Source organism: Coffea arabica, chromosome 3e (genome assembly GCF_036785885.1).
Source record: "Coffea arabica cultivar ET-39 chromosome 3e, Coffea Arabica ET-39 HiFi, whole genome shotgun sequence".
NCBI classification, from domain to species: Eukaryota; Viridiplantae; Streptophyta; class Magnoliopsida; order Gentianales; family Rubiaceae; genus Coffea; species Coffea arabica.
Genome location: NC_092315.1, coordinates 48656531 through 48677633, shown reverse-complemented (window position 1 = coordinate 48677633; position 21103 = coordinate 48656531). Strand labels below are relative to the sequence as shown.

The window sequence follows — 21103 nt, the reverse complement described above, 5'->3', positions numbered from 1 at the left end:
AATGTTTCAGTTGCAAATTCTTTCGATTATTTGTTATTGATCACGTTTAACAATGGATATGTAATTAAAAAGAGCAATTTGGATCTTGTATTGAGTAAAAAATATAGAGTGATATATTTTTTTTTTCATGTTGTATGTGATTTGATCCCTAATGAAAAATAGCAAATTTTAGTATTTTTTTAATGTGTGAATTGGTATTAAATTAACTAAATAATGTAATAAATGAGAGGCGATGGTGGAATCATCTTATGTTCCCTCTCTTAATATCACTTTTTTATTACTGGTTGGATCTAAATGTTATAAGCAAATTAAACTTCAAGGGAGATTAGTATAATTTTCGAAATCTGAAAGAAGGTCAGTGAAATAGTCAGAAATTTTAGAATAGGTTTATGAAATTATCCCTTAATGTTAATATATGTAGCTATCTATCTAATGCATGAATACATGATACATAATTGGGTGAAAAAAAATACACCATTTTTTTTTTGTCAAAGAAAATACACAAATTGAAAATCTTCCAACTGTTGATGATTAATCACATTTTATAGAGATAAATATATGATCAACCTTTGAAATAGACATTCATACCATTTTTTTGATATCTTTGGGGTTAGTAGTGAGTTCTCTGCCTATAATGTTACTATGAATTATGAATCCTGAGCCCAAAAAAAAAAAAAAAACGCATTAAACAATTCGGATCATACACTTTTGATCATTCAATTAGTTTTTCTTTTTTTTTTCAAATCAACCACCAAATTAGCATGACGATTTTATTAATAGCCATTCCGCGTAAATTTTTTTTTTGTTAATCCAAATTGAATGCATGCCATGTCCACATGTCAAAAGCAAGGGGTGTATTATATTAAAGTTGAATTTTTTCAAAAAAAAAAAACAGAAGAAGAAAAAACTAATGTTGAAAGCTGATTTTGTATTTATTAAATTTTTTTTACACAATTAACTACTTTTCTTATGAAAAGTAAATATTGGATAAAAAAAAAAAAAGGAAAGGGGAACATGGATATATCAGAAAGAGGGATGAGCATGAGAGAAAGATGGAGAAATGTGCCATATAAAAAGTTTTCCAATTTTTTTTTTTTTAAATGCATGAATCAAATTGCAAAATCACCCTTCATTATTTTGTGAGCAAACAATTGTATCCTCAATTCTTGTTTCATTGTCCAAGTTAATCATGAAACTAGACAGAAGAACCACATTTGTATTTAGTTAAAAAGATGCTAGGAGATTATCATCATGTACTCGAGGTCTATTGACAAAACTTTCAATTTGCCTACATTGTTTCCTAGAAAAGAAAATTTTTGGCACTATAAGCAACCCTTATTTGGATTCAACCCTTTTATTTTTGACAATATAAATTAAATCTTTTATCCCTAATAGTGCGTTTGGGAGGAGAGATTTGACCAGAAAAGAAAAGAAAGTAACACAAGGAAATAATTTTCCACTGTTTGGGAGATTTTTTATGTCAAAAAAGAAATGAAATGGTCCGATTTGATCAGATTCATTTTGAGGCTATATTAGAGAAAAGCTTTCCGCCCATTTTGGCCTGGTTTGGACGGAACGGGGAAGAGTGGCTACAAATTTTTTTCAAAATGCCAATTATGTCTTTTAAATGGTTATTGAACAAATTTTAATGACATGTATATCAAAAATCTTTCTACTTCTTTCTTTAAACTCCCAAACAACATCAAAATCTCTTCTTTTTCTTTTCTCATCCTTTCTTTTCTTTCATAACTTAAGGTTTCTTTTCTTTTCTTTTCTATCCTAAACTCCCAAACTAGCTATAAGAGTTTGCTTCTTCTGCGACACTAAACGAGCTTATGAATTGATGAATTTCATATAATGTACCAGTCAAATGTGTGAATGGAGTATAGTTAGAGGGCACTTGTGTAAATCTGGTCCACAAAATTAAACGTGGGTTCAGACTTCTTCAGACGCTGGGCTCAGTGCTCCACCCCAGCACGAAGGCGTGTTGTCCCCGTCACATTAACAAACGTACGCCTTTTTAATCCTCTCCGTCTTAAAAGGCGTGCGTCGGAACCCTAAATCCACAATTCACGCCTTCACCAGATTGTCCGCAAAATTCAAATACTTCACCGGCCGCCGGAGACAATATCCACAAGACAAATCCGCAGAGAATCGTTGGTTCTCTCATTTTAGCGCTGCAGGTCTCTTAAATACCCTATTGCAGATTTTTTTTTTCTTTTCAATTTTCCCTTTTCTTTTTGCAACTCTTTACAGTAGTATCATTTTTATCATAAAATTTAGCAATGAAATGCTACATGTGGAAAAAGGATTGTACTTCTGAGAATGCTTCTTTCCTCAAGTTTGGTTTTTGTTTTTGTTCATTTCTTTTATTGGGTCGTTTTCTATTTAACTGGAAATGGTTCAGAATGCATGATAATATGTATGGCAGTAAACGTGCTTACTTTCTGCTTTCATGGTCTAAGTGGTGAACGTGTTTTTTCCAGTTTCACTGTGCAAGTGATGATGGGCTATGGTTTGTGAGAGAATTTGTTAGTTGGAACACTATTTAGATTAAAGATGTAACATTTACCTTAGAGGCTGATAAGCTGAAACTAGTTTTGGAAAAGACTTGTAAAATAAGCTCAGTGTGTTAACTAGTTGCATGTCCTGGAAGCAAAGATAAGTCTTTATGCATTGATATATGTGATGAAAAAACCGTTGGATTTATGCATTGTCTGTTTCTTGATCAATGTTATCTTTTTGTTGACTGCTGATGTATGTGCAGGATTAGTTCTAGTGCCAGTTGAGCTTCTCATGGATAGAAGTCTTACGCTTTATGTGATTGCTTGTGCTTTACGAACACCCCCATGTATATGCCCTCTTTGTAGACTGTCGACATCTCAGTCAGTGGTTTTAAAATTGTATGATGAGGAAAAAATCTCTTGATTTAATGTTTTAAATTAGCCATTTATATAAAAGTATGTTGTTTTCGGTATCTATGATGCTAAGAGGTAGAAGGTCCCCCATTGATCTCTCTAGAATTTCAAGCGACATTAATGAGATCTTGGGTCTTTCCACTCACTGCCAATTGGTTTTGAGATGGAACCTCAGGTTCATAAATTTTAGACGGTCAAGTGGTTGGAGCGAATCATGTCTGCTTTAATAAAATTTTGGCTATCAAAATAAGCCAGCCTTAAATGTGTAAAACTTATCTTTAGTTTGAGCACCTGATACTGGGTGCATCTTTGGTGGTATTACTGGAATAATACATTGGAGATATTTTCTTTAATGTCATTTGTCACAAGTAATTTGTAACATTCTAAATCTCAGTTGTACCAATCTGAATTAGATGGCCATTAAAATCCTAACTGAATTACCTCAACAGTTATGCAGCATCTGTTTTTGTTTTTGGATGGCCATAGAAATTATATAATGCATGTCCGTTGCATTGAATTGTTATATATAGTATTGGAGTTTTTGAGACGAATTTCTTTTTTGCTAATTACTGTTTGTTTTTCTACCTAAACTTCTTGCTTTCCTTACTAGATAATTTCCATATCTTATGGTTTGTCAGTACTTCTCATTATACATCAGAAGAGGAGATTCTGGAGATTATCATGTAGACGTCAAAGTTACGTAAATCCCTTGAAAAGTTCTGCCCATTTGACATTTATTTTCGCTAGTTGCCTCTTGTTGCAGCTATTTCATCATTGGGAACATTTCTTTGACTTCATATCAACTAATAAGGAATGTAACTTGACTACAGTAATAAGAATGTTAAACTATACAAAGCAACATTTTTGTCCTACTGATGCTACATAGTACACGGCGGCTCCGTATTGTCAGTTTATCAACTTCTTCAACTACCTCATTTGACCAGTCTTTCTTTTGAATAAAATCAGAGTTTCAAAGTTTCCTGTTTGAATCTGTATTTCCTTGCTAGTTTTTCTTGAGCATCCTCAAGGAAGATAAAATCAATAATCAAAGGGTTTTATTAACATGTTCAGCAACCTTAAATTATACTAACACTTGTTGAGAACTCAGGTGGCTTTTCCCTTGGAAGCCTGTAATATCTCTTAGGTTTTCTGTTGACTTTAGTCTTTCAAACGCTAATAGATTACTTGCTATAAGTTTGTTCTTTGGACCTTTACAAACATATCCAATTTTCACAAGGGTCAGGTTGTTAATCTCATGCCTTAATAGTTGTAATTCAGTTTCCAAGTGCAACTTTCTCTTACTCTCTATTCATGATGTCAGGATCTTCTCCTGGCGTGTCATTCTTTTGGTTTATATATATTGTTAGAATTTCTCAACCTTTTCATTTTTTCTTAATTTGTGTTACATAGTTTTCAAGTTATTTAGACTACTCTTTTCTGTAAGAGTTCCTTGAGTTACATAATCATTTTCATTCTATTTTGACTTTCTATGTATATTTTGACTTTCAATGTACGTGCCAAGAGTCATTTATTTAGGTATTGTGTTTCTAGAGCTCTACATTGTTGTTAATACTGATTGCCATCTAATTATGCTCATAAATTTGCGTTACTTACTGCTACTACGGGCTTTGACGGTTGTGTAGCTTTCTTTTCACTTTAGCTGAGATTAACACATAAGATGATGCAACTATTGTTGATTTCTGAATTGGAAATTCTCCTACATGATTTTATTTACTGATTTGAAATTTACTCAAGTTTGGCTGTTAGTTTAAGTTCTCGCTATTCACATGACTTCTCTTTGCAAAAGAGTATTTTCAACTCCGTATGTATCACTCTGAATTTTTACTTACCTAAAAATTTTTAAGCATGATCTGAACAATTGCACATGTTACTAGCTGTTGGCAATCATTGTCTAAAAGCCAAGGGAGGTAAGTTTGCCCTGGAAATAATGGAACTTTGTGAAATATCCAGGTTAAAAAGAAATATGTAAATTCTTATGTGTGGGTGATGTAAATAATAGCACAATGACTGTTGGCAATTTTTATGTAGGGTTAAACAAATTCTAGCAAAAGCCTTACTCATGCCTAGATGAATATTCAAATTATATAATCAAATGTTCTCATAAGAAAAAGACGTTTGTGTTGTATAACTTGTTCATTGCAGAAAGAATTACAAATTTATGTAGGTACAAGCCCATATCAGTTAAGAATTGGAGAATGACAAGGATAGCAATTGCTAAATAAGGAAGAAAAAAAGTACCGTGAAACCAAAAAGTTTTTTGACTAAAAGAGAGGAAAAGCTTTAGATTCCCCCTCCAAGCCACTTCCTTTTATTTAAAGGGAGGAAGAGGATGTTCTTGTGACTATTAACTTTGAACTTTTCTTGGGATGATTTGTCATTTTATGTGCATTTTAATGTAGTCGTACACTTTACCATTGTTAAGGGTAGTTTTGCTTCTTTCATCTGTTATAGACAAATTTCCAAGTAGCACATAGGCTTTTTCAGTCCAAAATCCATTTTAATAGTGAAAAGCATACTAGGGGTTGGTCTTCCCCTCTATCCCCATGTTAGTGTGTCAGGAGTGGTAAATTTTGTTTTTTCTATTAATAGCATCTTTAACTGTCTTTTGAAGTTTGCCTATGAGCCTCTGCATTTTTAGCTCCCTAATATGAAGGTATTATCATATTACTAATAACAGACCCCCTTATAAGTAAAAATACGACCATTTTAGAACAGTTTTAACAACACTTTCCTGCATGTTATATGTATAGTTTTTATATGACATGAAATAAAAGGTAGTACCTGACATCCAGTGATTAAGGGTCTATGAAATATATGCTATTTCCAAACATGGGTTTTCTCATATCATACAACTATTTGTCTGCTACTTATGGTAGTACACTATGTTTCAAAAATGGTTTTATACTTGTAGGTTCAACTCTGAATATGGAGGAACATGAGCAGACCCATGGTAATCTGCCAGAATTGGCACTGGGACTGGCATCAAGTGAGGGTCCTGTACTCAGTTTGCAGGCTGAGCATCGATCTAGTGACATAGAGAAAGGAAAGGTATTTTTATTGTGTTCATTATCTATATTGATTGACATTTAATATTGATTCTAATCGCCAAACTGTGACAGGATTTGGCACCACTAACATGTAGACGAGCTGATAGGCAGTTTTGGAAAATGAAGCCTTTGGATGCGCGTGTGCTTCTTCATCTTGCACAAGCAGGATTTTATGGTGTATATTGCATTGGGCAATTACCATTAGATCACTCGCTTATCACCGCACTAGTTGAAAGATGGAGAGAGGAGACACACACATTCCATTTTCCAGTTGGAGAGTGCACAATCACATTACAGGATGTTGCAATTCTTTTAGGACTGCCTATAGATGGTGATCCAATCACTTCACCAGAGTCTTCCAAGAAGATGCAGGAATGGCAGGCTCTGTGCCAGGAGTTATTAGGAGTCACTCCTCCACCTAAAGATTTTAATGGTAATCGACTTAGGCTTCGTTGTCTCAATGAAAGGTTTAAGAGCCTTCCATCAGATGCTGATGACACTGTAATTTTATGCCATGCGAGAGCTCATATTTTGCGTATGATCGGTGGGTTATTGTTCCCTGACAAATCTCAGTCTAAGGTAAAACTCATGTATCTACCATTCCTCAGAGATTTAGAGGCATGTGGGAAACTCAGCTGGGGGAGTGCTGTATTAGCTTGCTTATATCGTGAAATGTGTCGAGCTAGTAAGTCTAAAGCCAAGGAGATTGGTGGTCCCCTCATTTTGTTGCAGGTAAAAGAATTTTCTCATAAGCAGTATTACATTTTGGCATTAGAAGGTTTATTGATGACTTGGTTTTATTTAGTTATGGGCATGGGAAAGGCTTTTGCCATTTCGTTTGGAGAAAAAACTTCCAAGATTGAAGCCACCATATACTGAAGATGAGTCGAATGGCTCTGATCTTGTTGCTGTGGAGGATGTTGAAGCTCATGTTATCAGTGAAAGAGACCATGATTTATCTGGGAAACCTTTAGGGAGTAGGTAAGTGAACTGGTGCTGGTGAACTCCACCAAAAACACAAGTTATGTTCCTGTGAATGAAACTTGTAATTTTCATCTAATTTTGACAAGGTGGAGAGAGAGATTCAGGCATAAAAAAGGTGTTGCACACAATCTGGAGCTTTACAGAAACCAGCTAGATAGGCTAAAGGAGGGTGAGGTTAGTAAGTGGCATTATGGATATGGTACTTTCTGTTTTGTTAACCTTTGCACTTACTCTGTGGTAACTTGAGCTTTCTCTTCTTTTCTCCTTCTCAGTTTATATGGAGACCTTACAATCCTGAAGTTACAGCACAATTGCCATCGTATTGTTTGTCTGGTCAAGCAATTTGGCATACAGTGTCACCACTTATATGTTTTAGTATAGTGGAGTGGCATCTTCCAAACCGAGTAATGCGTCAGTTTGGGCTTAAGCAGATGAAGCCACCTAATTGTGATACTCGCAGGGACCTTCATCGGACTGACATGCGTGGAAGGGAAGGTTATGACTTTGAAAAACTTCATTTGCACCATGTTTTGCTCTGGAGAGATCGTAATCAGCATATCATTCAGGGAGAGCCATTTGACGGAATAATGGCTGATGATGATCCTTATCTTGTGTGGTATCGTGAGATTACTCGCTTAAGGATTGGGAATCCAAGTCAGAAGCAAGAGGAAAGATATGTTGAGAAGGAAGACATAATCAAGTCAATAGTATGTGCTAGGATCAATTTTTGTATCTCAATTACTTGGTCAAGCTTACTGGGTTATAATGATGTACTCTTTTCTCTTTTCAGGCAGAGACAATTGTGAGCATCTATAAGAAAAGCGATGGGACCATCAAGGAATTTAATGAGGATTTGGGGTTACAATCACTTGTACAAATTCGAAGGATGTGCATCAATTCACTGGAGACAATGCAGAAGCACCCTGGTCCAGCTGGACATCTTGCATCTGAGATCGTAGTATCAAGGTCAACACCAGCTCCCTCTTCTTCACATATGCCTCCCCGCAAGAGACACAGAGGCCTTGTTGCTCCAAGATCTCCAAGGAAATCGAGGAAGAAAAATGTTAATAAAGCTTCACCAATTACACCTACTGATATAACTTTGCATCCATTACCAGATGCTGCATCAATTTCAGTTCACTCACCACTTAGTGTTCTAGCAACCTCAGCAGTAGGATTGTCACGGGATCCTCCAGCAATGCCTGTTGATCCTCCATCCCCATCAATGCGTATTTATTCTCCATCTCCATCAATGCCTATTGATCCTCCATCCCCATCAGTGCCTATTGATCCTCCTGGCCCCTCAGTGCCTATTGATCCTCCTTCCCTCTCAGTGCCTAATGATCCTCCTTGTCCCTCAATTTCTATTGATCCTCCATCTCCGTCTGTGCCTAATGATCCTCGATCCCCACCAGTCCTTTGCCTTTCAAAAAATACGTCAAGCTTACCAGTTGTATTTGGAGAACTTTCCTCCTCAGTTTTACCTCTTCCACATTCTTGTCCACCTCTTCCCCTATCATGGCCTTCTAGTGGTCTTTTAACTCGTGAATGGATCATGGATTTGGAGATTGCTCTTGATTGGTCCTCTAGGAACATGCCTCCTGAACAATTTTCCTCTGTGGTTCCTGAAGAGGTATTCAATCAATTGGTTTTATCAGCATCAACTATCATGTCTAAAGAGCCCAACTGCCTGAGAATAGATGGTGAATTGGGATTGAGCCCAGGATCTAGGGTTGTAGTGGTTGGAGATTTGCATGGACAGCTGCATGATCTGCTATTCTTGTTAAGAGATGCTAAATACCCTGATGATGATAGATTCTTTATATTCAATGGGAATTACGTGGACATAGGAGCTTGGGGACTCGAAACCTTTCTTATCTTGTTGGCTTGGAAGGTAAGAGTAGTTAAACTTACTTATGGCATCATAAGCTTATACCATAGAGGCTGAGATTGTTCAAAGTTTTAGCTAACAATTTCATTGGCTTTTCTAGGTCCTTTTCCCCAACAAGGTACACCTTCTACGTGGTAATCATGAGACCAAACTTTGTTCTAGCAAGCACGGGTTCAAACAGGAAATTTTGGTTAAATATGGGACAAAAGGAAAAGATGTGTACCAAAAATGTTTGAGTTGCTTTATAAAGCTTCCTCTTTCTTCTGTCATAGCTGGTAAAACATATGTTACACATGGAGGACTCTTTCGTAGCATCACTAAAGGAAAGAAGAGTAAAACTTCAGTAGATGACCTGAAGGAGATTGGCTCTTTAGAGGACCTATCGAAAATAAGAAGATTCGTCCTAGATCCTCCTTTAAATGGTAAGAACGCAATTATTGGTGATATATTGTGGTCTGCCCCGTCAATGAGCCCTGGATTTTCCAAGACTAATCAACAATCTTTTGGCCTCTTGTGGGGCCCGGATTGTACGGATGAGTTTTTAAAGAACTCAAATTTGAAGGTGAACACTGTAGAGCAATTTTTTTTCTTTTGGTTGGTTTTACCTTTCTCCACTTTCTCTTTCACATTTGTATCTAAATATGTACAATTCGGACATCTCTATTTTTCCTGCATCAGTTAATTATCAGGGGACATGAAGGTCCTGATGTAAGAAAAGACCAGCTTGGCCTTGGAGGAATAGATGAAGGGTACACCATTGATCATGATGTGGAAGCTGGAAGACTAATTACAGTATTTAGTGCCCCAGATTATCCACAGTTCCAGGTTTATTTTTCTGTCCTTTTTCTTTTTAATATCATTTATCCTCTTCTTTATCACATAGTGTAACATATTTTGGTGGGTCAAGTGGTTTATTGTGATTTTTTAGCATTTTTATCCTATATAATCTATTAAAATTTGTCATTTCAACAGATCTGTTATGTTATGTTTAGATATTTAGAATATAGTTGACTCTCATTTGGGTGGATGGTCACCCTATTGTTTTAGCAGAGCTTGGAGAGATCAAATGTTATGGTGCAGGTGTTTATCTCTCTTGCTGTGAGAATAAAAGGAGTTATTGCTGGGTTAATGGTGTGTTTTAGTTTTTCTTTGAAATTTATCCACACCATAAAATAGATTAGCCTCTTTTATATGGTTGATTGGGAATTGTGTATGGGCCTCTAAATGGATCTTCCCTTTGTGATTCTGGTCAGCCAAGTTGGAAATCCTTCTTTAAGAACACTTTTTGATAGAGTGGAAATTATTTCTAGGGTGCAAGGTAAGAAAAGTAAAGCTGGAGAATCTTCTATGCATGTTTTCTGTATTTCTGTGCCTGTTCATGTGTGTGGTTTTTTAATATATATGGTAATTTCAAATGTGGCTTTTAGTATTCATTGGATGGTTTTAGTAGGCCTGAGAAGTTAGTAAAGCTAGCCTCAATCAGGGAAGTTGTTAAGGTCAAACACTTACTGATGCTGAAAGTAGGGTTGAATTGGTTCTTCAAAGCTAATGCAGTGGGGCATTTATAATACTATGGAAGCTAATATATGCACCTGTTTATAGACATATAACACCATGAATGTTTATACATTTCTACATAGCAGGCGAAAGAGGCCAGGTACCTGAATAAGGGAGCATATGTTGTTTTGGACCACCCTGATTTTGATGCTCCCTCTGTACGGATATTTGAAGCAGTCACTCCAAGACCCAAGGTACTGTTTCCAACTCACTTGGCAAAGAGCCAAGTAGAAATTTAAGTTGTTAGCTTTTACTTCTTATAGTACTTGTTCACTTTTGTTTACTGATATTTACTGCCTAGGGAGTGTGGTTAGATAAGATATTCTGTTCAGTTTTCCTTATGGGGTATTCTTGATTATCGTCTCGTCGTAAAATTTTAGGTTCTACTTCACTGACAGGCAAATGCTTACTATGATTACAAAAATGTCGCTGGTTCAAGTGAGGAAGGGAATTTAGCAAGTAGCTCGCATGAAGATTTGGACTTGGCTGGTGGTTCTGATGAAGAAATAAATTGCCCTCATTAATGTTAGTTTGGAGGACCTTCTCCACAAGAAATTTGCAAGGTGCAGATTTCTTTCATTTTCCTCACTATTCCTCCTTTAATGTCGTTTTACATTATATTGCTGTGAAATGTTTGATTCCTCATACTTGGTTTGCTTTGCATGTATAACAATGGTATTCAAGTTTGTCCCTTAGTACCAAAGGTGTACGAGTCCTTTGTGATGCAGTTGCATTTTCAAATGTTTGTACTTTCAAGCCACTATCTTTTGCTGATACTTTTGATAGGGCTTGCTATTGTGTAAGAAGATAACTAGTTGTTTTGCTTTGGTTGCATCCCTTTGGTGCCTCTGAATAAAATATTCCTTCTCAAAAAAGAAAAAGATTAAAACCCTTGGATTAATATGTGGCTTGTATTCATATCTTTATTTGTCCTCCTTCTTCAACTATAGTTGCAGCAGCAGCGTAGTAGAGAATTCTGGTAGCATGGACTGGAGGCTAAGCAACCGCTAACCAAACCAATTCTGAATTCAACAAAAATCCATATAAAGGGGTCCACCACTGGAATTCAGTATATCCACATTAACTAACCCCAATAATTGTGAGTTAATGAGTAAAAAAAAAAAATTTTACTGACTTAGTCTAAGTACAAAATCTAGCATCTGTCAAACCTAATAAGGTATAAACAATTTACTCTTAGGAAGGGAATGCAGGATTAATTCCAGGACCAGGGGTGCAGTTGTGGCATAAGAAGTAGGAACTGAAGGAGTAGCTAGGGGAAAGGAAAGCCAAATGAGTTGGGAGAGATGAGACAGGAAAGGGAGGAGATGGGCAGCTGAGATTTCACAGAGAAAGCAGGTGGGAGATGGGAGAGGGAGAAGATTGGTGATGGGAAAGGGTGAGATGGGAGAACAAACAGGGTTTGGATTGGGTTTCAAAAAGTAGAGGGATCAGTTGAAGGGGAGAAAGGCCAGGGCAGGAAAAGAGACTGTTTAAACTGATGGGGCGTAATACTTTAGACAAAACTTATCTAGACACCATTTAACTGATTGTATTGACAGAGGAGGTCGGTGTCACTCCAAGAACACAAGGATGGTATGTGGAATAACAGCAAACCTCCAGGGAGGTCTCTGTCATTTCTGTAGATATTAACAAAAGTATATGTTATTTTGCAAGCAAGGAGTCCTTATTGGGGTAATATAAGAGAAATGACATAATATTTGATTAGCTGTTGCTCATGTTCACCTAAAAGCTTTCCTCCTGTGGGTTAACTGTGAGCCTTAGATTTAGGTTTACACCTAATCTGAGCTTCAGGTTCTGTGGATGAGGTACAGGAAATATGAAATCCAAAAGTGAAAAGTAGATGATTTTTATTGCAATGAATTTAGAATAGTCGTGATGTGATGCAACACTGAAGAGGATAGATTGGAAGCAAAATGAGGTCAAGTGATAGTAGCTCTGATTATGTTGCTAAGCATTCAGGTATTAATTGATGGCCTTTGTGCCTGCCTGAGAGAGAGGGAGAGGACTTTTTGGGGTGTAGGGGAAAGGATACAAGAGGAATAATGGTAGATAATCTTGGGTTGATTACCTTGTAAATTAATTTGGCAAGATGTTCTTTGCTGATCCAAATTAAGATTCCATCTCTCCTTTCAAAATCACTAGTAATTGTGAACCATTTTGCGATTATGAACTGCACAAAGCTGCTGAATTTCACTCGGGCTTGGATCTGCAAGCTATAGAGTTAATCAGACCAAACTATTCCACTGAAGAAAGTCCCAACATGGAAAGAAATTATTGCTTTTACAGTGGCTTGTATAGCACCCAGTAACAAGCAAGATTTATTTGGACTAACAATTATTGTGTGGTTTAAGATGATCAACACAGCTGTAGTTATCTGCTGGATCTTTTAATATTGAAACAGCTCCTGTAATCTGGATTTGATTTTCTCGACCGAGTGTTTTGGAGTTTAGACTCTCATTTTTCTTGCATCCTCAGCCAGCTTTGTCTTTTAGGCTCCTGCTACTTTCTTTTTCAATTAATGGAACTGCTCTTTTTTTGCATTTACCTTGTAGTCTCTCTTGTGCTCTTAAATATTTACACACAAACCCAGGGACAGGTAGTGGTGTTTCTTTCTTTTCTTTTTTCTTTTTTTCCCCCTTTTGTAGGATATTTCCTCATTTTATTTTGATGATGATCACTCTTCTTCTAGGCAGCATAAGTCAAGAAGAAGTGGACACTGGTGGCAGCAGTGCCCCATTTGATAGCTTATGAAGGAACAAGTCCTGTTAAGAGTAGTTCCAGTATTTGCTATTTCAGCCTTTGCCTTTTGGGTTATATGCCTGTAACTTGTGTGAACAAGTGTTACTGGAACTTCACTGGCTTTCAAGAACCGGAGAAAAAGAGGCAAGGTATGGAATTTTTGGTAGCAAAAAGAGTATTCCAGCCTTGATTTGATGGAAGTTATCAGTTTGCACGGGCGTCAGTACCCATTGGAGTTTCTCTCTCTAGGCGTGCAAAACAACAGAGCCTCTGCTCCTCTGAAGCTGGAGTAAGGAATTGTCCACGTCGCCTGATTCTTTCCAACACCCAGTTAAGATTTGGGTAAATGAAGCTGAGAGACAGTCCACCAGTGCAGCATTTCGTTCCTGCCTTGCTTCTAACTGGATTTCTGCAAGAATAGAAATAGTAAAGGTGGTTGTACATTTATTACGGTTCACTAACCTTCTGTATAAGCTGTTTCTGGCAGCATTTGGTTCCTGTATTGTTACATAACCGGATTTCTGCAATAAGCGTTCCTAGCCTTCTGCATAAGCTGTTTCTGGCAGATTCTGTGACTCTGTTTAGTAAAATTATGAAGTTGCTGCCTATTGATTGTGACAGCTTATAAAAAATCTTACCCCCCGGCCATCTTCTGTACCTCATCCTGATATTTAAGTATGACCTCATTAACCATCAATGTTTGTTTCTTATTCATTGGGTTTCAGTAGCAGATTCTGGGAGATCGCTTCCTGGTTTTTATCATGCAATCATAATTGAATGCTAGAAAAAATTGGACCATCTGCCAGCTCAGTGCAAATTGCCTTACATGAAGTAATAATATGTCCTTGGTGGTATATCATTCGAGAGCCACAAGAAGAAGACCAAGAAGGTGGGAAAAACACGAATCTAATTACTGCCAAACGAGACATTCATCCGCCTAGCACTTAAAAGAGAGATTTGGAGCATGCATGAACAGCCTTCACAGTTTCGAGTTTTGTCGGCAAGGCTCTGCCCAGATTTCCCCATCTTGTTCTTTAGTCCTGCCTGTTATATATTCTCCGACCTGGGGATCCTCAGAGAAATCTTTCACACCCACAGCCAAAAAGTGATGGGATCACTGTTTTAGAATTCAAGAATCGTCCAAGGTTCAAATAAACAATGAAGAGTCGATGTGAATAATTTGCAGTGAAATTTGAGTCAGTGGCAAATTCGACTTCTGATAATCAAACAACAAAATGTTCTCTGTCAGTGCTCTTAAGCTTTCATCCATTACGAGTCAGTAGCAAGGAACATTATGGAAATGAAACTATATTGCTATCAGCAGATGAAAGTGCCAAGGAAGAGTTTCTTTGACCCCTTTCTGACTTGAATCTCCACTTTATAGCTTCCCAGAAGGCAGGTATTGCAACATCATCTGGGACCTCCTTGAAAGATGGCAGGTAATTTAAATCGACAATGACATGGTCGCCTGTCGCTTCCTGGATCTGAAAGTTTAAACGAAGCAAAACTGTAAATTCCAACAGGATAATGGAAATTAAACTGTAGACATTTTTCGTTTCCTCTGCCGTTCCTTCCACAAAATCTATCAACCCATGATTGAGAGGAGCATTATTAGAGTTTAACGATCACAACGGCCTAAACAGTATTACCGGCATTTTATTACTTGGTAGATCACATTACAGCAATAAGTTTTGATTTTTCATCACAACATCAATAATAAACAAGTGCTTCCACTCTCCTTGTTTCATTTCCTCTTACTGTGCCTGAACGAGATTATAACTTTCCTTAATCATGCCCATGAATTCTTGAAAATATACCACATAAAAAGCAAATCCTACCTTTTGCAAACAATCATGTGGAATTCATTGTGTAAAATACAGCTGGTCAGAAGAGAGTAGAAATGATAGACGTAGAAAATGGTCAGAGTTGAAACAGAAACTCACAACAACATCAAAGCCAAATATGGTAAGGTTGAGAACACTTCTGAGCCAATTTGCAGCATCAGTGACGAGTTCGAGGTCAAGTTGCTGAATTCCAGCACTGCTCACCCCATCCTCAACCTGCTGATTTTTCTTGTCTATAGGTAGAGATTTCAAGCTGCAAGCAATGCCAGCAGTAATGAAAGGTTTGCATATGCTCTCATTCATGTGAACAGTTCTAGTATCATGGCAAAAGATGAGAATAGGAAATCAAGAAAATGGAGTACCTGTCAAAGAGGATAGGCTTGAGATCACACGCCTCTGGTAAGCCCATCAAAGTAGCTGCATTAGGCGTAGACTTCTTAATTGCATAGAAAACCTTCTCCCCCAGGACATAGAACTTAAACAGACAGGATGAATGGTCAACATATTCCTGCAGTTTCAAATGAGTACTAATCCCCTTGTGTCAATGTCTACATGCCATGCTTAGCGTGACATGTTCCATGATAATCACATAAGACAACTCAAATTGGTTTTATGAACATGTAACTTTAGTAAGTGGTAAACCATCATGACACTACTTTGTAGATGCTTGTACATAAGACACATACAACTATATATATGCATGACAACAGAAATTTTAGCAATACAAGTACAAAACGAACAAGTGAGCTGCAGTACAAGAAAGCTTTACCAATTTTTATCAACAGTCCCCACAGTTCCTGGCTTACCTGCACAACTGCTGGAAGGGGAACATTCAGGCCTTTGTACTGCTCCATATTAAAGACTATCGCCTGCCAGTTACAGCAAGTTAAAAGTCACAAAGAGATAAAAATAAATCTGGATCTCTCCATCAGTCAAAAAAAAAATTAAAGAGGAGGCAAAAGAGTAACTAACGCAAGTTGAGCAAGCAAAAGAAAAGGACCACCTTGACATAAGAATTTCCAAATAAAAGTTTATAAACTTTTTAGGTTTCAGGGGAGATTTGCAATCCCCTTTGTACTTGGGAAGTCAGATTTGGTGATTCCTAACATGCATTGCACAAATCAAACTGTTAGAATCTCAAATACTGCTTTAATGTAGGGTAAGTTTTCATGCAACTAGCTGTCTCTAATTTCAAATTTCAACTAACACAACCAGGCTATCTTGAGATGTTGAAATAATTGAGACAGAACTTGAAAGCTCCAAAAGATAGACTTGTATATTTGCTTTCAGTTTTTAAGTTATAAGAGATAATGTTCATGCAAGCAAATTCTTAATAAAAAAAATCGGCCAATTTAATATAATTGCAAAAAGGGGATCTAATTTCATAGGGGCAAACTTGATATTATAACTTCTAGTAAACAGTTATTGCCGGTACAGTTTAGCAAACAATCGAGGCAAAATTTTTACTAAAACATAAAGATACCAGTCTCTTATTTAACCTGGGCTAGCAAAGCCGAAGTAACTACAGCAGCTTAATCTCCAACCAGGTAACAACTATCTACCAAAAGGAGGGTAAAAAAAGAGAGAGCTGCAGCTACTCATGGCAGCATAAAACTAAGAAAGCATCACTTCTCTGAGTTAGAAGTTAAAAACTTCTTTTTTTTTTCCATTTTCATCAATCTCAATCCTCATTAAGCAACATATACATCTAATTCGACCTTAATACGCAAAAAGCTGCTATTTCATATACGAATTCACAGGATTGATAATTGATATTCGAAGAATATTGAGAAAAATATACACATAATGAAAAGAAAGCTAAAGAAAACATTTTTGCAACTGTACATATCCTACTTTGCCAAGCTTTCTTAGTTTCCAAGAATATGCACTCAAAAGTGGTGAATGTTGAACTGATAATTACCATGCTGTGCGCAACAGCTACACCACAAGCAACTTGAGGTTTCACAATATTTGGAAATGAGAGCTTGGCTTCAAACAACCTGTGTTCCAAATTGGGCTCCTCAAAGCTATTAACCTACACGATGAATCCCATAAAGTAATCTGACTGATGAGTAAGTTTAGCAGACTCTACAACACCCACTTCCACCCATTAAGCAATTAGAAAATGAAGAATCAGGCAGTTTTATAGTAACACAGAGTTTATCCATATAACTGCATTCAAAAGATAATTTTATTGTGACTAGGTAATATGAAATTATAGTTCACTCCACTTCTAGGCAACTTGATACATGTCAGTCTGTTAGTGTGATGTCAAACACTTACGAAAGACTCAAAGGTGGCATCCTAATTATCTAGGTTCAAATCTATGTGACCACAGTCCTAATTTCCTGAGCAACCCCCTGTCTACACATTATTTGTTTGTTTCAAATGACTTTCCTACGTCTTGATAGTCTATTCCTTGACAGGCATCTACATGAAATGGAATACTATATGATTTACAATATCTCCAGAAAAAGTTAATCAGGGCTCATCGCTCTTCTTTTGAATGGCAAATTATTCCAATATTCATCGTGGGTACTTTTGTCCACATATGTAGGATTTTAGCATGAAAGCATACAGTGTTACAACTATTAATTGGGATAGCGCACCATGAGATGTACCGAAACTTTTTCTTTTTTGAGAAAGAGTCTACTTGTGTAAATTAGGGAAAATATTTAAACATATCTACTTATTTAGTCGAAATTTTCACCTCAAGATGACTAGAATGTCTTAATTATCTCAAACCCCACTGAGTGAAGAGGTGGAAAATTTGGGCCTGCATATCCAATAGAGGTTTTGCTAGCACTAGCCTCTGGTTTCTTTTCCAACAAGAGTTTCAAAGGAATAACCTGTATTGAAGCCAAAAATTAGCACTGCAAAGAGAATTTCTAGTCTCTACTTGGACGTTTAAGCAAAAGAGGAGAGACAATCTCAGACAAGCGAAATTTGATACCCTTGTGTTTTCATTTCTTAGGCAAAATCAGATCACTCATTTCCACCACATGTTCAGCAAATGTTTTCTGTAAGTAACATTTCAGAAAGAAGGCAGTCACTTGTTTTTCACATGTTAGGAGATAAGGTGTAAATTATAGTTTTAACATTCTCATTAATGTAATAAACAGAAAACGGAACATACTAAGATAGTGAGATGAACTTACAGGAAATACACAGCACATACTATTAGAATGATACACCATAGAGAATACTCTTAACTGTGATTAGATATTATTTATGATATAAACATATCATAGATAATATTCTAGCAAAACAACCTTGAGAAAACGAGGACCCCTGATTCTGTAACAGCTTTTTATGCAGAGATTTTCCAAACCAAATAGGATCTGTTGGATTCTAAGCCGATCCAGTACAGGATAAATGTTAGGAAATGGATCAATCACACAGCATTCTGGATGGCTCTCAGTGTACCTGGAAAGTTCATAATTAGAATACATAAACCGCAGCTAACTACTTCTTTATTCAAGAGCAGCAGATTGAAAATTTCTCTCGCATACTTTTATCAACATCTGCAATTACCAAATAGCTAGAACAATAGTCTTTTATCAACATAGGTTACCGCTGGAGATAAAGTTTTTCAAACATCTGCAGTACACAAAACAGAGGATAATTCAAGTGAAATAGAAGTGGGAAAAAAATTAAAAGACTACTGTTTTTTAATGCAATAGGCATGGATGTGACATGCACAAGATACATGAGGGAACATAGGAAACCGCTAGAGAAAAAGTTTTATCATCTTGCTCAAAACAGGTAAAATGTTCAGTAAACTACAAAGATTTCTGGACTAATAAATATCTGAAAGCATTTCTGCTGGTGCTTGATATAAATTTGAAAGTCGATTACTGGTCAGATAGAGTGCAGTCAGGCCTTGATTCTTTCCATACTAATTAAAAAGACCAGCGTGGAAAAAATTGTTGAAACTAGATAGTTCTAACTTTACAATGTGTCTTTATAAAGCTCTTAAATTAAAACAAAAGCATCCACATGAAGTTAAGTCACATAAAGTATAAGTGACCATATGATGTTTAGGTTACCTTTGTAAATCCTGCATGCCCTTGGTATACTCAATTTTGTCAACAAACTCCGAACTGCTACTCATTTTAACATCAACAATCTCATCTGTTGCTTTGTGAAGCAGCACATCTACTTGTTGTAACTGAGAAGATATGGGAAGTTCAAAGTTAAGGGGCAAAAATATCAACCCATTTTGCGTTGGATGTGAAGGGAATGCACCTCTCTGCAAATCCAAACACCGAAAATAAGCATCTTTTGGCATAGGCAGACATAAATTTGACACGTACAAGCTCAACATATAAGAAGAACCCAGAGAGTCATTTTGATCCCAGAGAGTCATTTTGATCAAAATTAAATCAAAGCTAGCTACTCCTCCGTGCTTCTATTCATGCATTGTAATCGGACAATGACAAAGGCGTATATATGGCAACATCGTAATTCAACTTTCAAGGGTACATATAACTGCTAAGTTATGAACCAAATTCAAAAGGCCATTATCGTTGTTGATCCATCCAGACCCAACAACGCAATCAATCTTGTAACAAATCAACTTAAACCAAACAGATCCATATCCAATCATACATCTTCCAAACTACCTAAAGACTTCCACAGTCTTGTCCCAACTGACCTTCGCAAAATCTTCTTTCCGAGAAGGCTTCATTATGTAACCGACCACCAAGATGTTCTCCTTGCTTTCTGCCTATTTGTCCAGAAAGATGAGAATCAAGCAAGCATTGATATGAAAGATCATTAATTTAATAATGAGATGATTGAATTCAATGGCTAAACTCCCAGAATCTCATCATTTCTAGGCTTTTTCATGGAAATGGTATCACAAGGCTTCGTCATGGCCGCCTCCAGCCATGATTCAAACAACCGCCGTCCACTGCACCAAATTAACGCAATAAAAGTACGCCAAGAACAACGAAGAAACTAACCTCCATGCTAAAATCTCTAGGCCAAACTTGTCTTCTTCAAAACCCTTCAATGAAGAACAGCAGGAGGAGAAGGGGAATGAGGAGCACTAATCAAGGAGAAGACGATGAAGATGAACTCCGGAAACTCAAAGCTTCCTTGAACAAAGCAGAAAGTTATCAATCAATCGGGTTGGAGTGGAATGCGTTTGGCAGTGGGCTTAATTCGTTTAGCTAAGATTGTTACAATAAAGGCCACTTCAGCTTTGACAGGCAAATTACGTCATTAATATATTTTTTTTCATATCTTTCTTTAAAAAAAATTTCTGTGTTTTATACATGTGAGTTAGTGCTGTTAATCGAGCAAGTATTTGACTGTCGAGCTCAACTCGTGGTTAGTTCGAACTCACTTGACTAAGCAGATGAACCTTGAAATGTGCTCGAATTTGGCTTGCCAAATGGGACATATGACTCGAGTTCAAGCTCGAACTTGACTCATTTATCACAACGAGCCGAGCTCGACGCGAGCTCAAGTGTCGAGCTTATGCAAATTGATCACAATGAAAACATATAATTTTCAATTTCTATTCTTTTGACTTGTCAAAATAATATATATGTTCTTCCTTATCGAACTCAAGTGAGCTGCTCGAATTACATACGATTCGAACTTACTCAGCTCGTTAATTAATCGAGTAAATTTCTAACTCAAATTCTACTCGTTTAATAAAATTGACGAGCCGAGTTCAAGCCTTATCGAGTCGAGTTCAATCGAGTTTTCGAGTTCAAGTGCCATTTGAACTTATGAGACCTCAAATTCCTTCCAAATAGTTTGAGGCATTGAGCTTAAAAGCTAGACTTAACAAGCTCAATCTAGTGTGAGCACTTATGAGATTTTTCAACATCTTTCGGTAGTTCAAACTTTGCAAGAAACACATTTGACTTGAATCGACTGCAATCCTTACTACTTCAAGCTATTCTTTTGTTAGCAAACACAAAACTTCAATCAATACAATAAGAAAGAGGATCCTCATCCAATATATGCTACAATTTTCTGATTCATTTGTGTGTGATGTCTGAACTCCAAAATTTTATCTGTGAATAATCATGTGAAAAAAAAAAAAAAACTAGAAGATGAGAA

General features: G+C 36.7%; 2 protein-coding genes across 8 annotated transcripts; one reads left to right on the top strand and one right to left on the bottom strand.

Annotated features, from left to right (window-relative positions):
* Positions 1 to 1938: 1938 nt before the first annotated feature.
* On the top strand, positions 1939 to 13826 carry LOC113735209 (serine/threonine-protein phosphatase 7 long form homolog). Of its 5 annotated transcripts, none has more exons than XM_027262200.2 (12): positions 1939 to 2183; positions 5851 to 5987; positions 6059 to 6718; positions 6792 to 6967; positions 7057 to 7144; positions 7243 to 7677; positions 7761 to 8864; positions 8962 to 9423; positions 9540 to 9686; positions 10505 to 10612; positions 10817 to 10981; positions 13129 to 13826. In XM_027262200.2, exons 2-11 carry the CDS (start codon positions 5865 to 5867, stop codon positions 10940 to 10942), a joined length of 3429 nt encoding a protein of 1142 aa, XP_027118001.2. In that variant the 5' UTR covers positions 1939 to 2183; positions 5851 to 5864; the 3' UTR covers positions 10943 to 10981; positions 13129 to 13826. The 5 variants fall into 5 exon arrangements, with proteins under 5 accessions (XP_027118001.2, XP_027118000.2, XP_027117999.2 ...); XM_027262199.2 differs by having other exon boundaries at positions 10502 to 10612; positions 13133 to 13826; XM_027262198.2 differs by having other exon boundaries at positions 10502 to 10612.
* A 449-nt stretch (positions 13827 to 14275) lies between these two features.
* Positions 14276 to 20225, bottom strand: LOC113735211 (inositol 1,3,4-trisphosphate 5/6-kinase 4). 3 transcript variants are annotated; one of them, XM_072083626.1, is made up of 9 exons: positions 19990 to 20225; positions 19680 to 19751; positions 19072 to 19274; positions 18295 to 18448; positions 16944 to 17057; positions 15792 to 15891; positions 15385 to 15439; positions 15122 to 15275; positions 14276 to 14662 (listed from the first exon to the last, which is right to left on the bottom strand). In XM_072083626.1, the coding sequence occupies exons 1-9, from the start codon at positions 19993 to 19995 to the stop codon at positions 14471 to 14473; spliced, it is 1050 nt and encodes a 349-aa protein (XP_071939727.1). In that variant the 5' UTR covers positions 19996 to 20225; the 3' UTR covers positions 14276 to 14470. The 3 variants fall into 3 exon arrangements, with proteins under 3 accessions (XP_071939727.1, XP_027118005.2, XP_071939728.1); XM_027262204.2 differs by having other exon boundaries at positions 15385 to 15530; positions 15829 to 15891; positions 19990 to 20223; XM_072083627.1 differs by lacking the exon at positions 19680 to 19751 and having other exon boundaries at positions 15385 to 15530; positions 15829 to 15891; positions 19990 to 20224.
* Positions 20226 to 21103: the final 878 nt, after the last annotated feature.

Coding starts and splice junctions, on each gene's coding strand:
- LOC113735209 (XM_027262199.2), top strand. CDS start 5,865: ATGGAGGAACATGAGCAGACCCATGGTAATCTGCCAGAATTGGCACTG. Junction 8,865..8,961: donor TTATCTTGTTGGCTTGGAAG/GTAAGAGTAGTT, acceptor TGGCTTTTCTAG/GTCCTTTTCCCCAACAAGGT. Junction 10,613..10,816: donor CAGTCACTCCAAGACCCAAG/GTACTGTTTCCA, acceptor CTTCACTGACAG/GCAAATGCTTACTATGATTA.
- LOC113735211 (XM_027262204.2), bottom strand. Junction 19,275..19,679: donor GGAAAGAAGATTTTGCGAAG/GTCAGTTGGGAC, acceptor TTGGATTTGCAG/AGAGGTGCATTCCCTTCACA. Junction 15,892..16,943: donor TAGCTGTTGCGCACAGCATG/GTAATTATCAGT, acceptor TGTAACTGGCAG/GCGATAGTCTTTAATATGGA.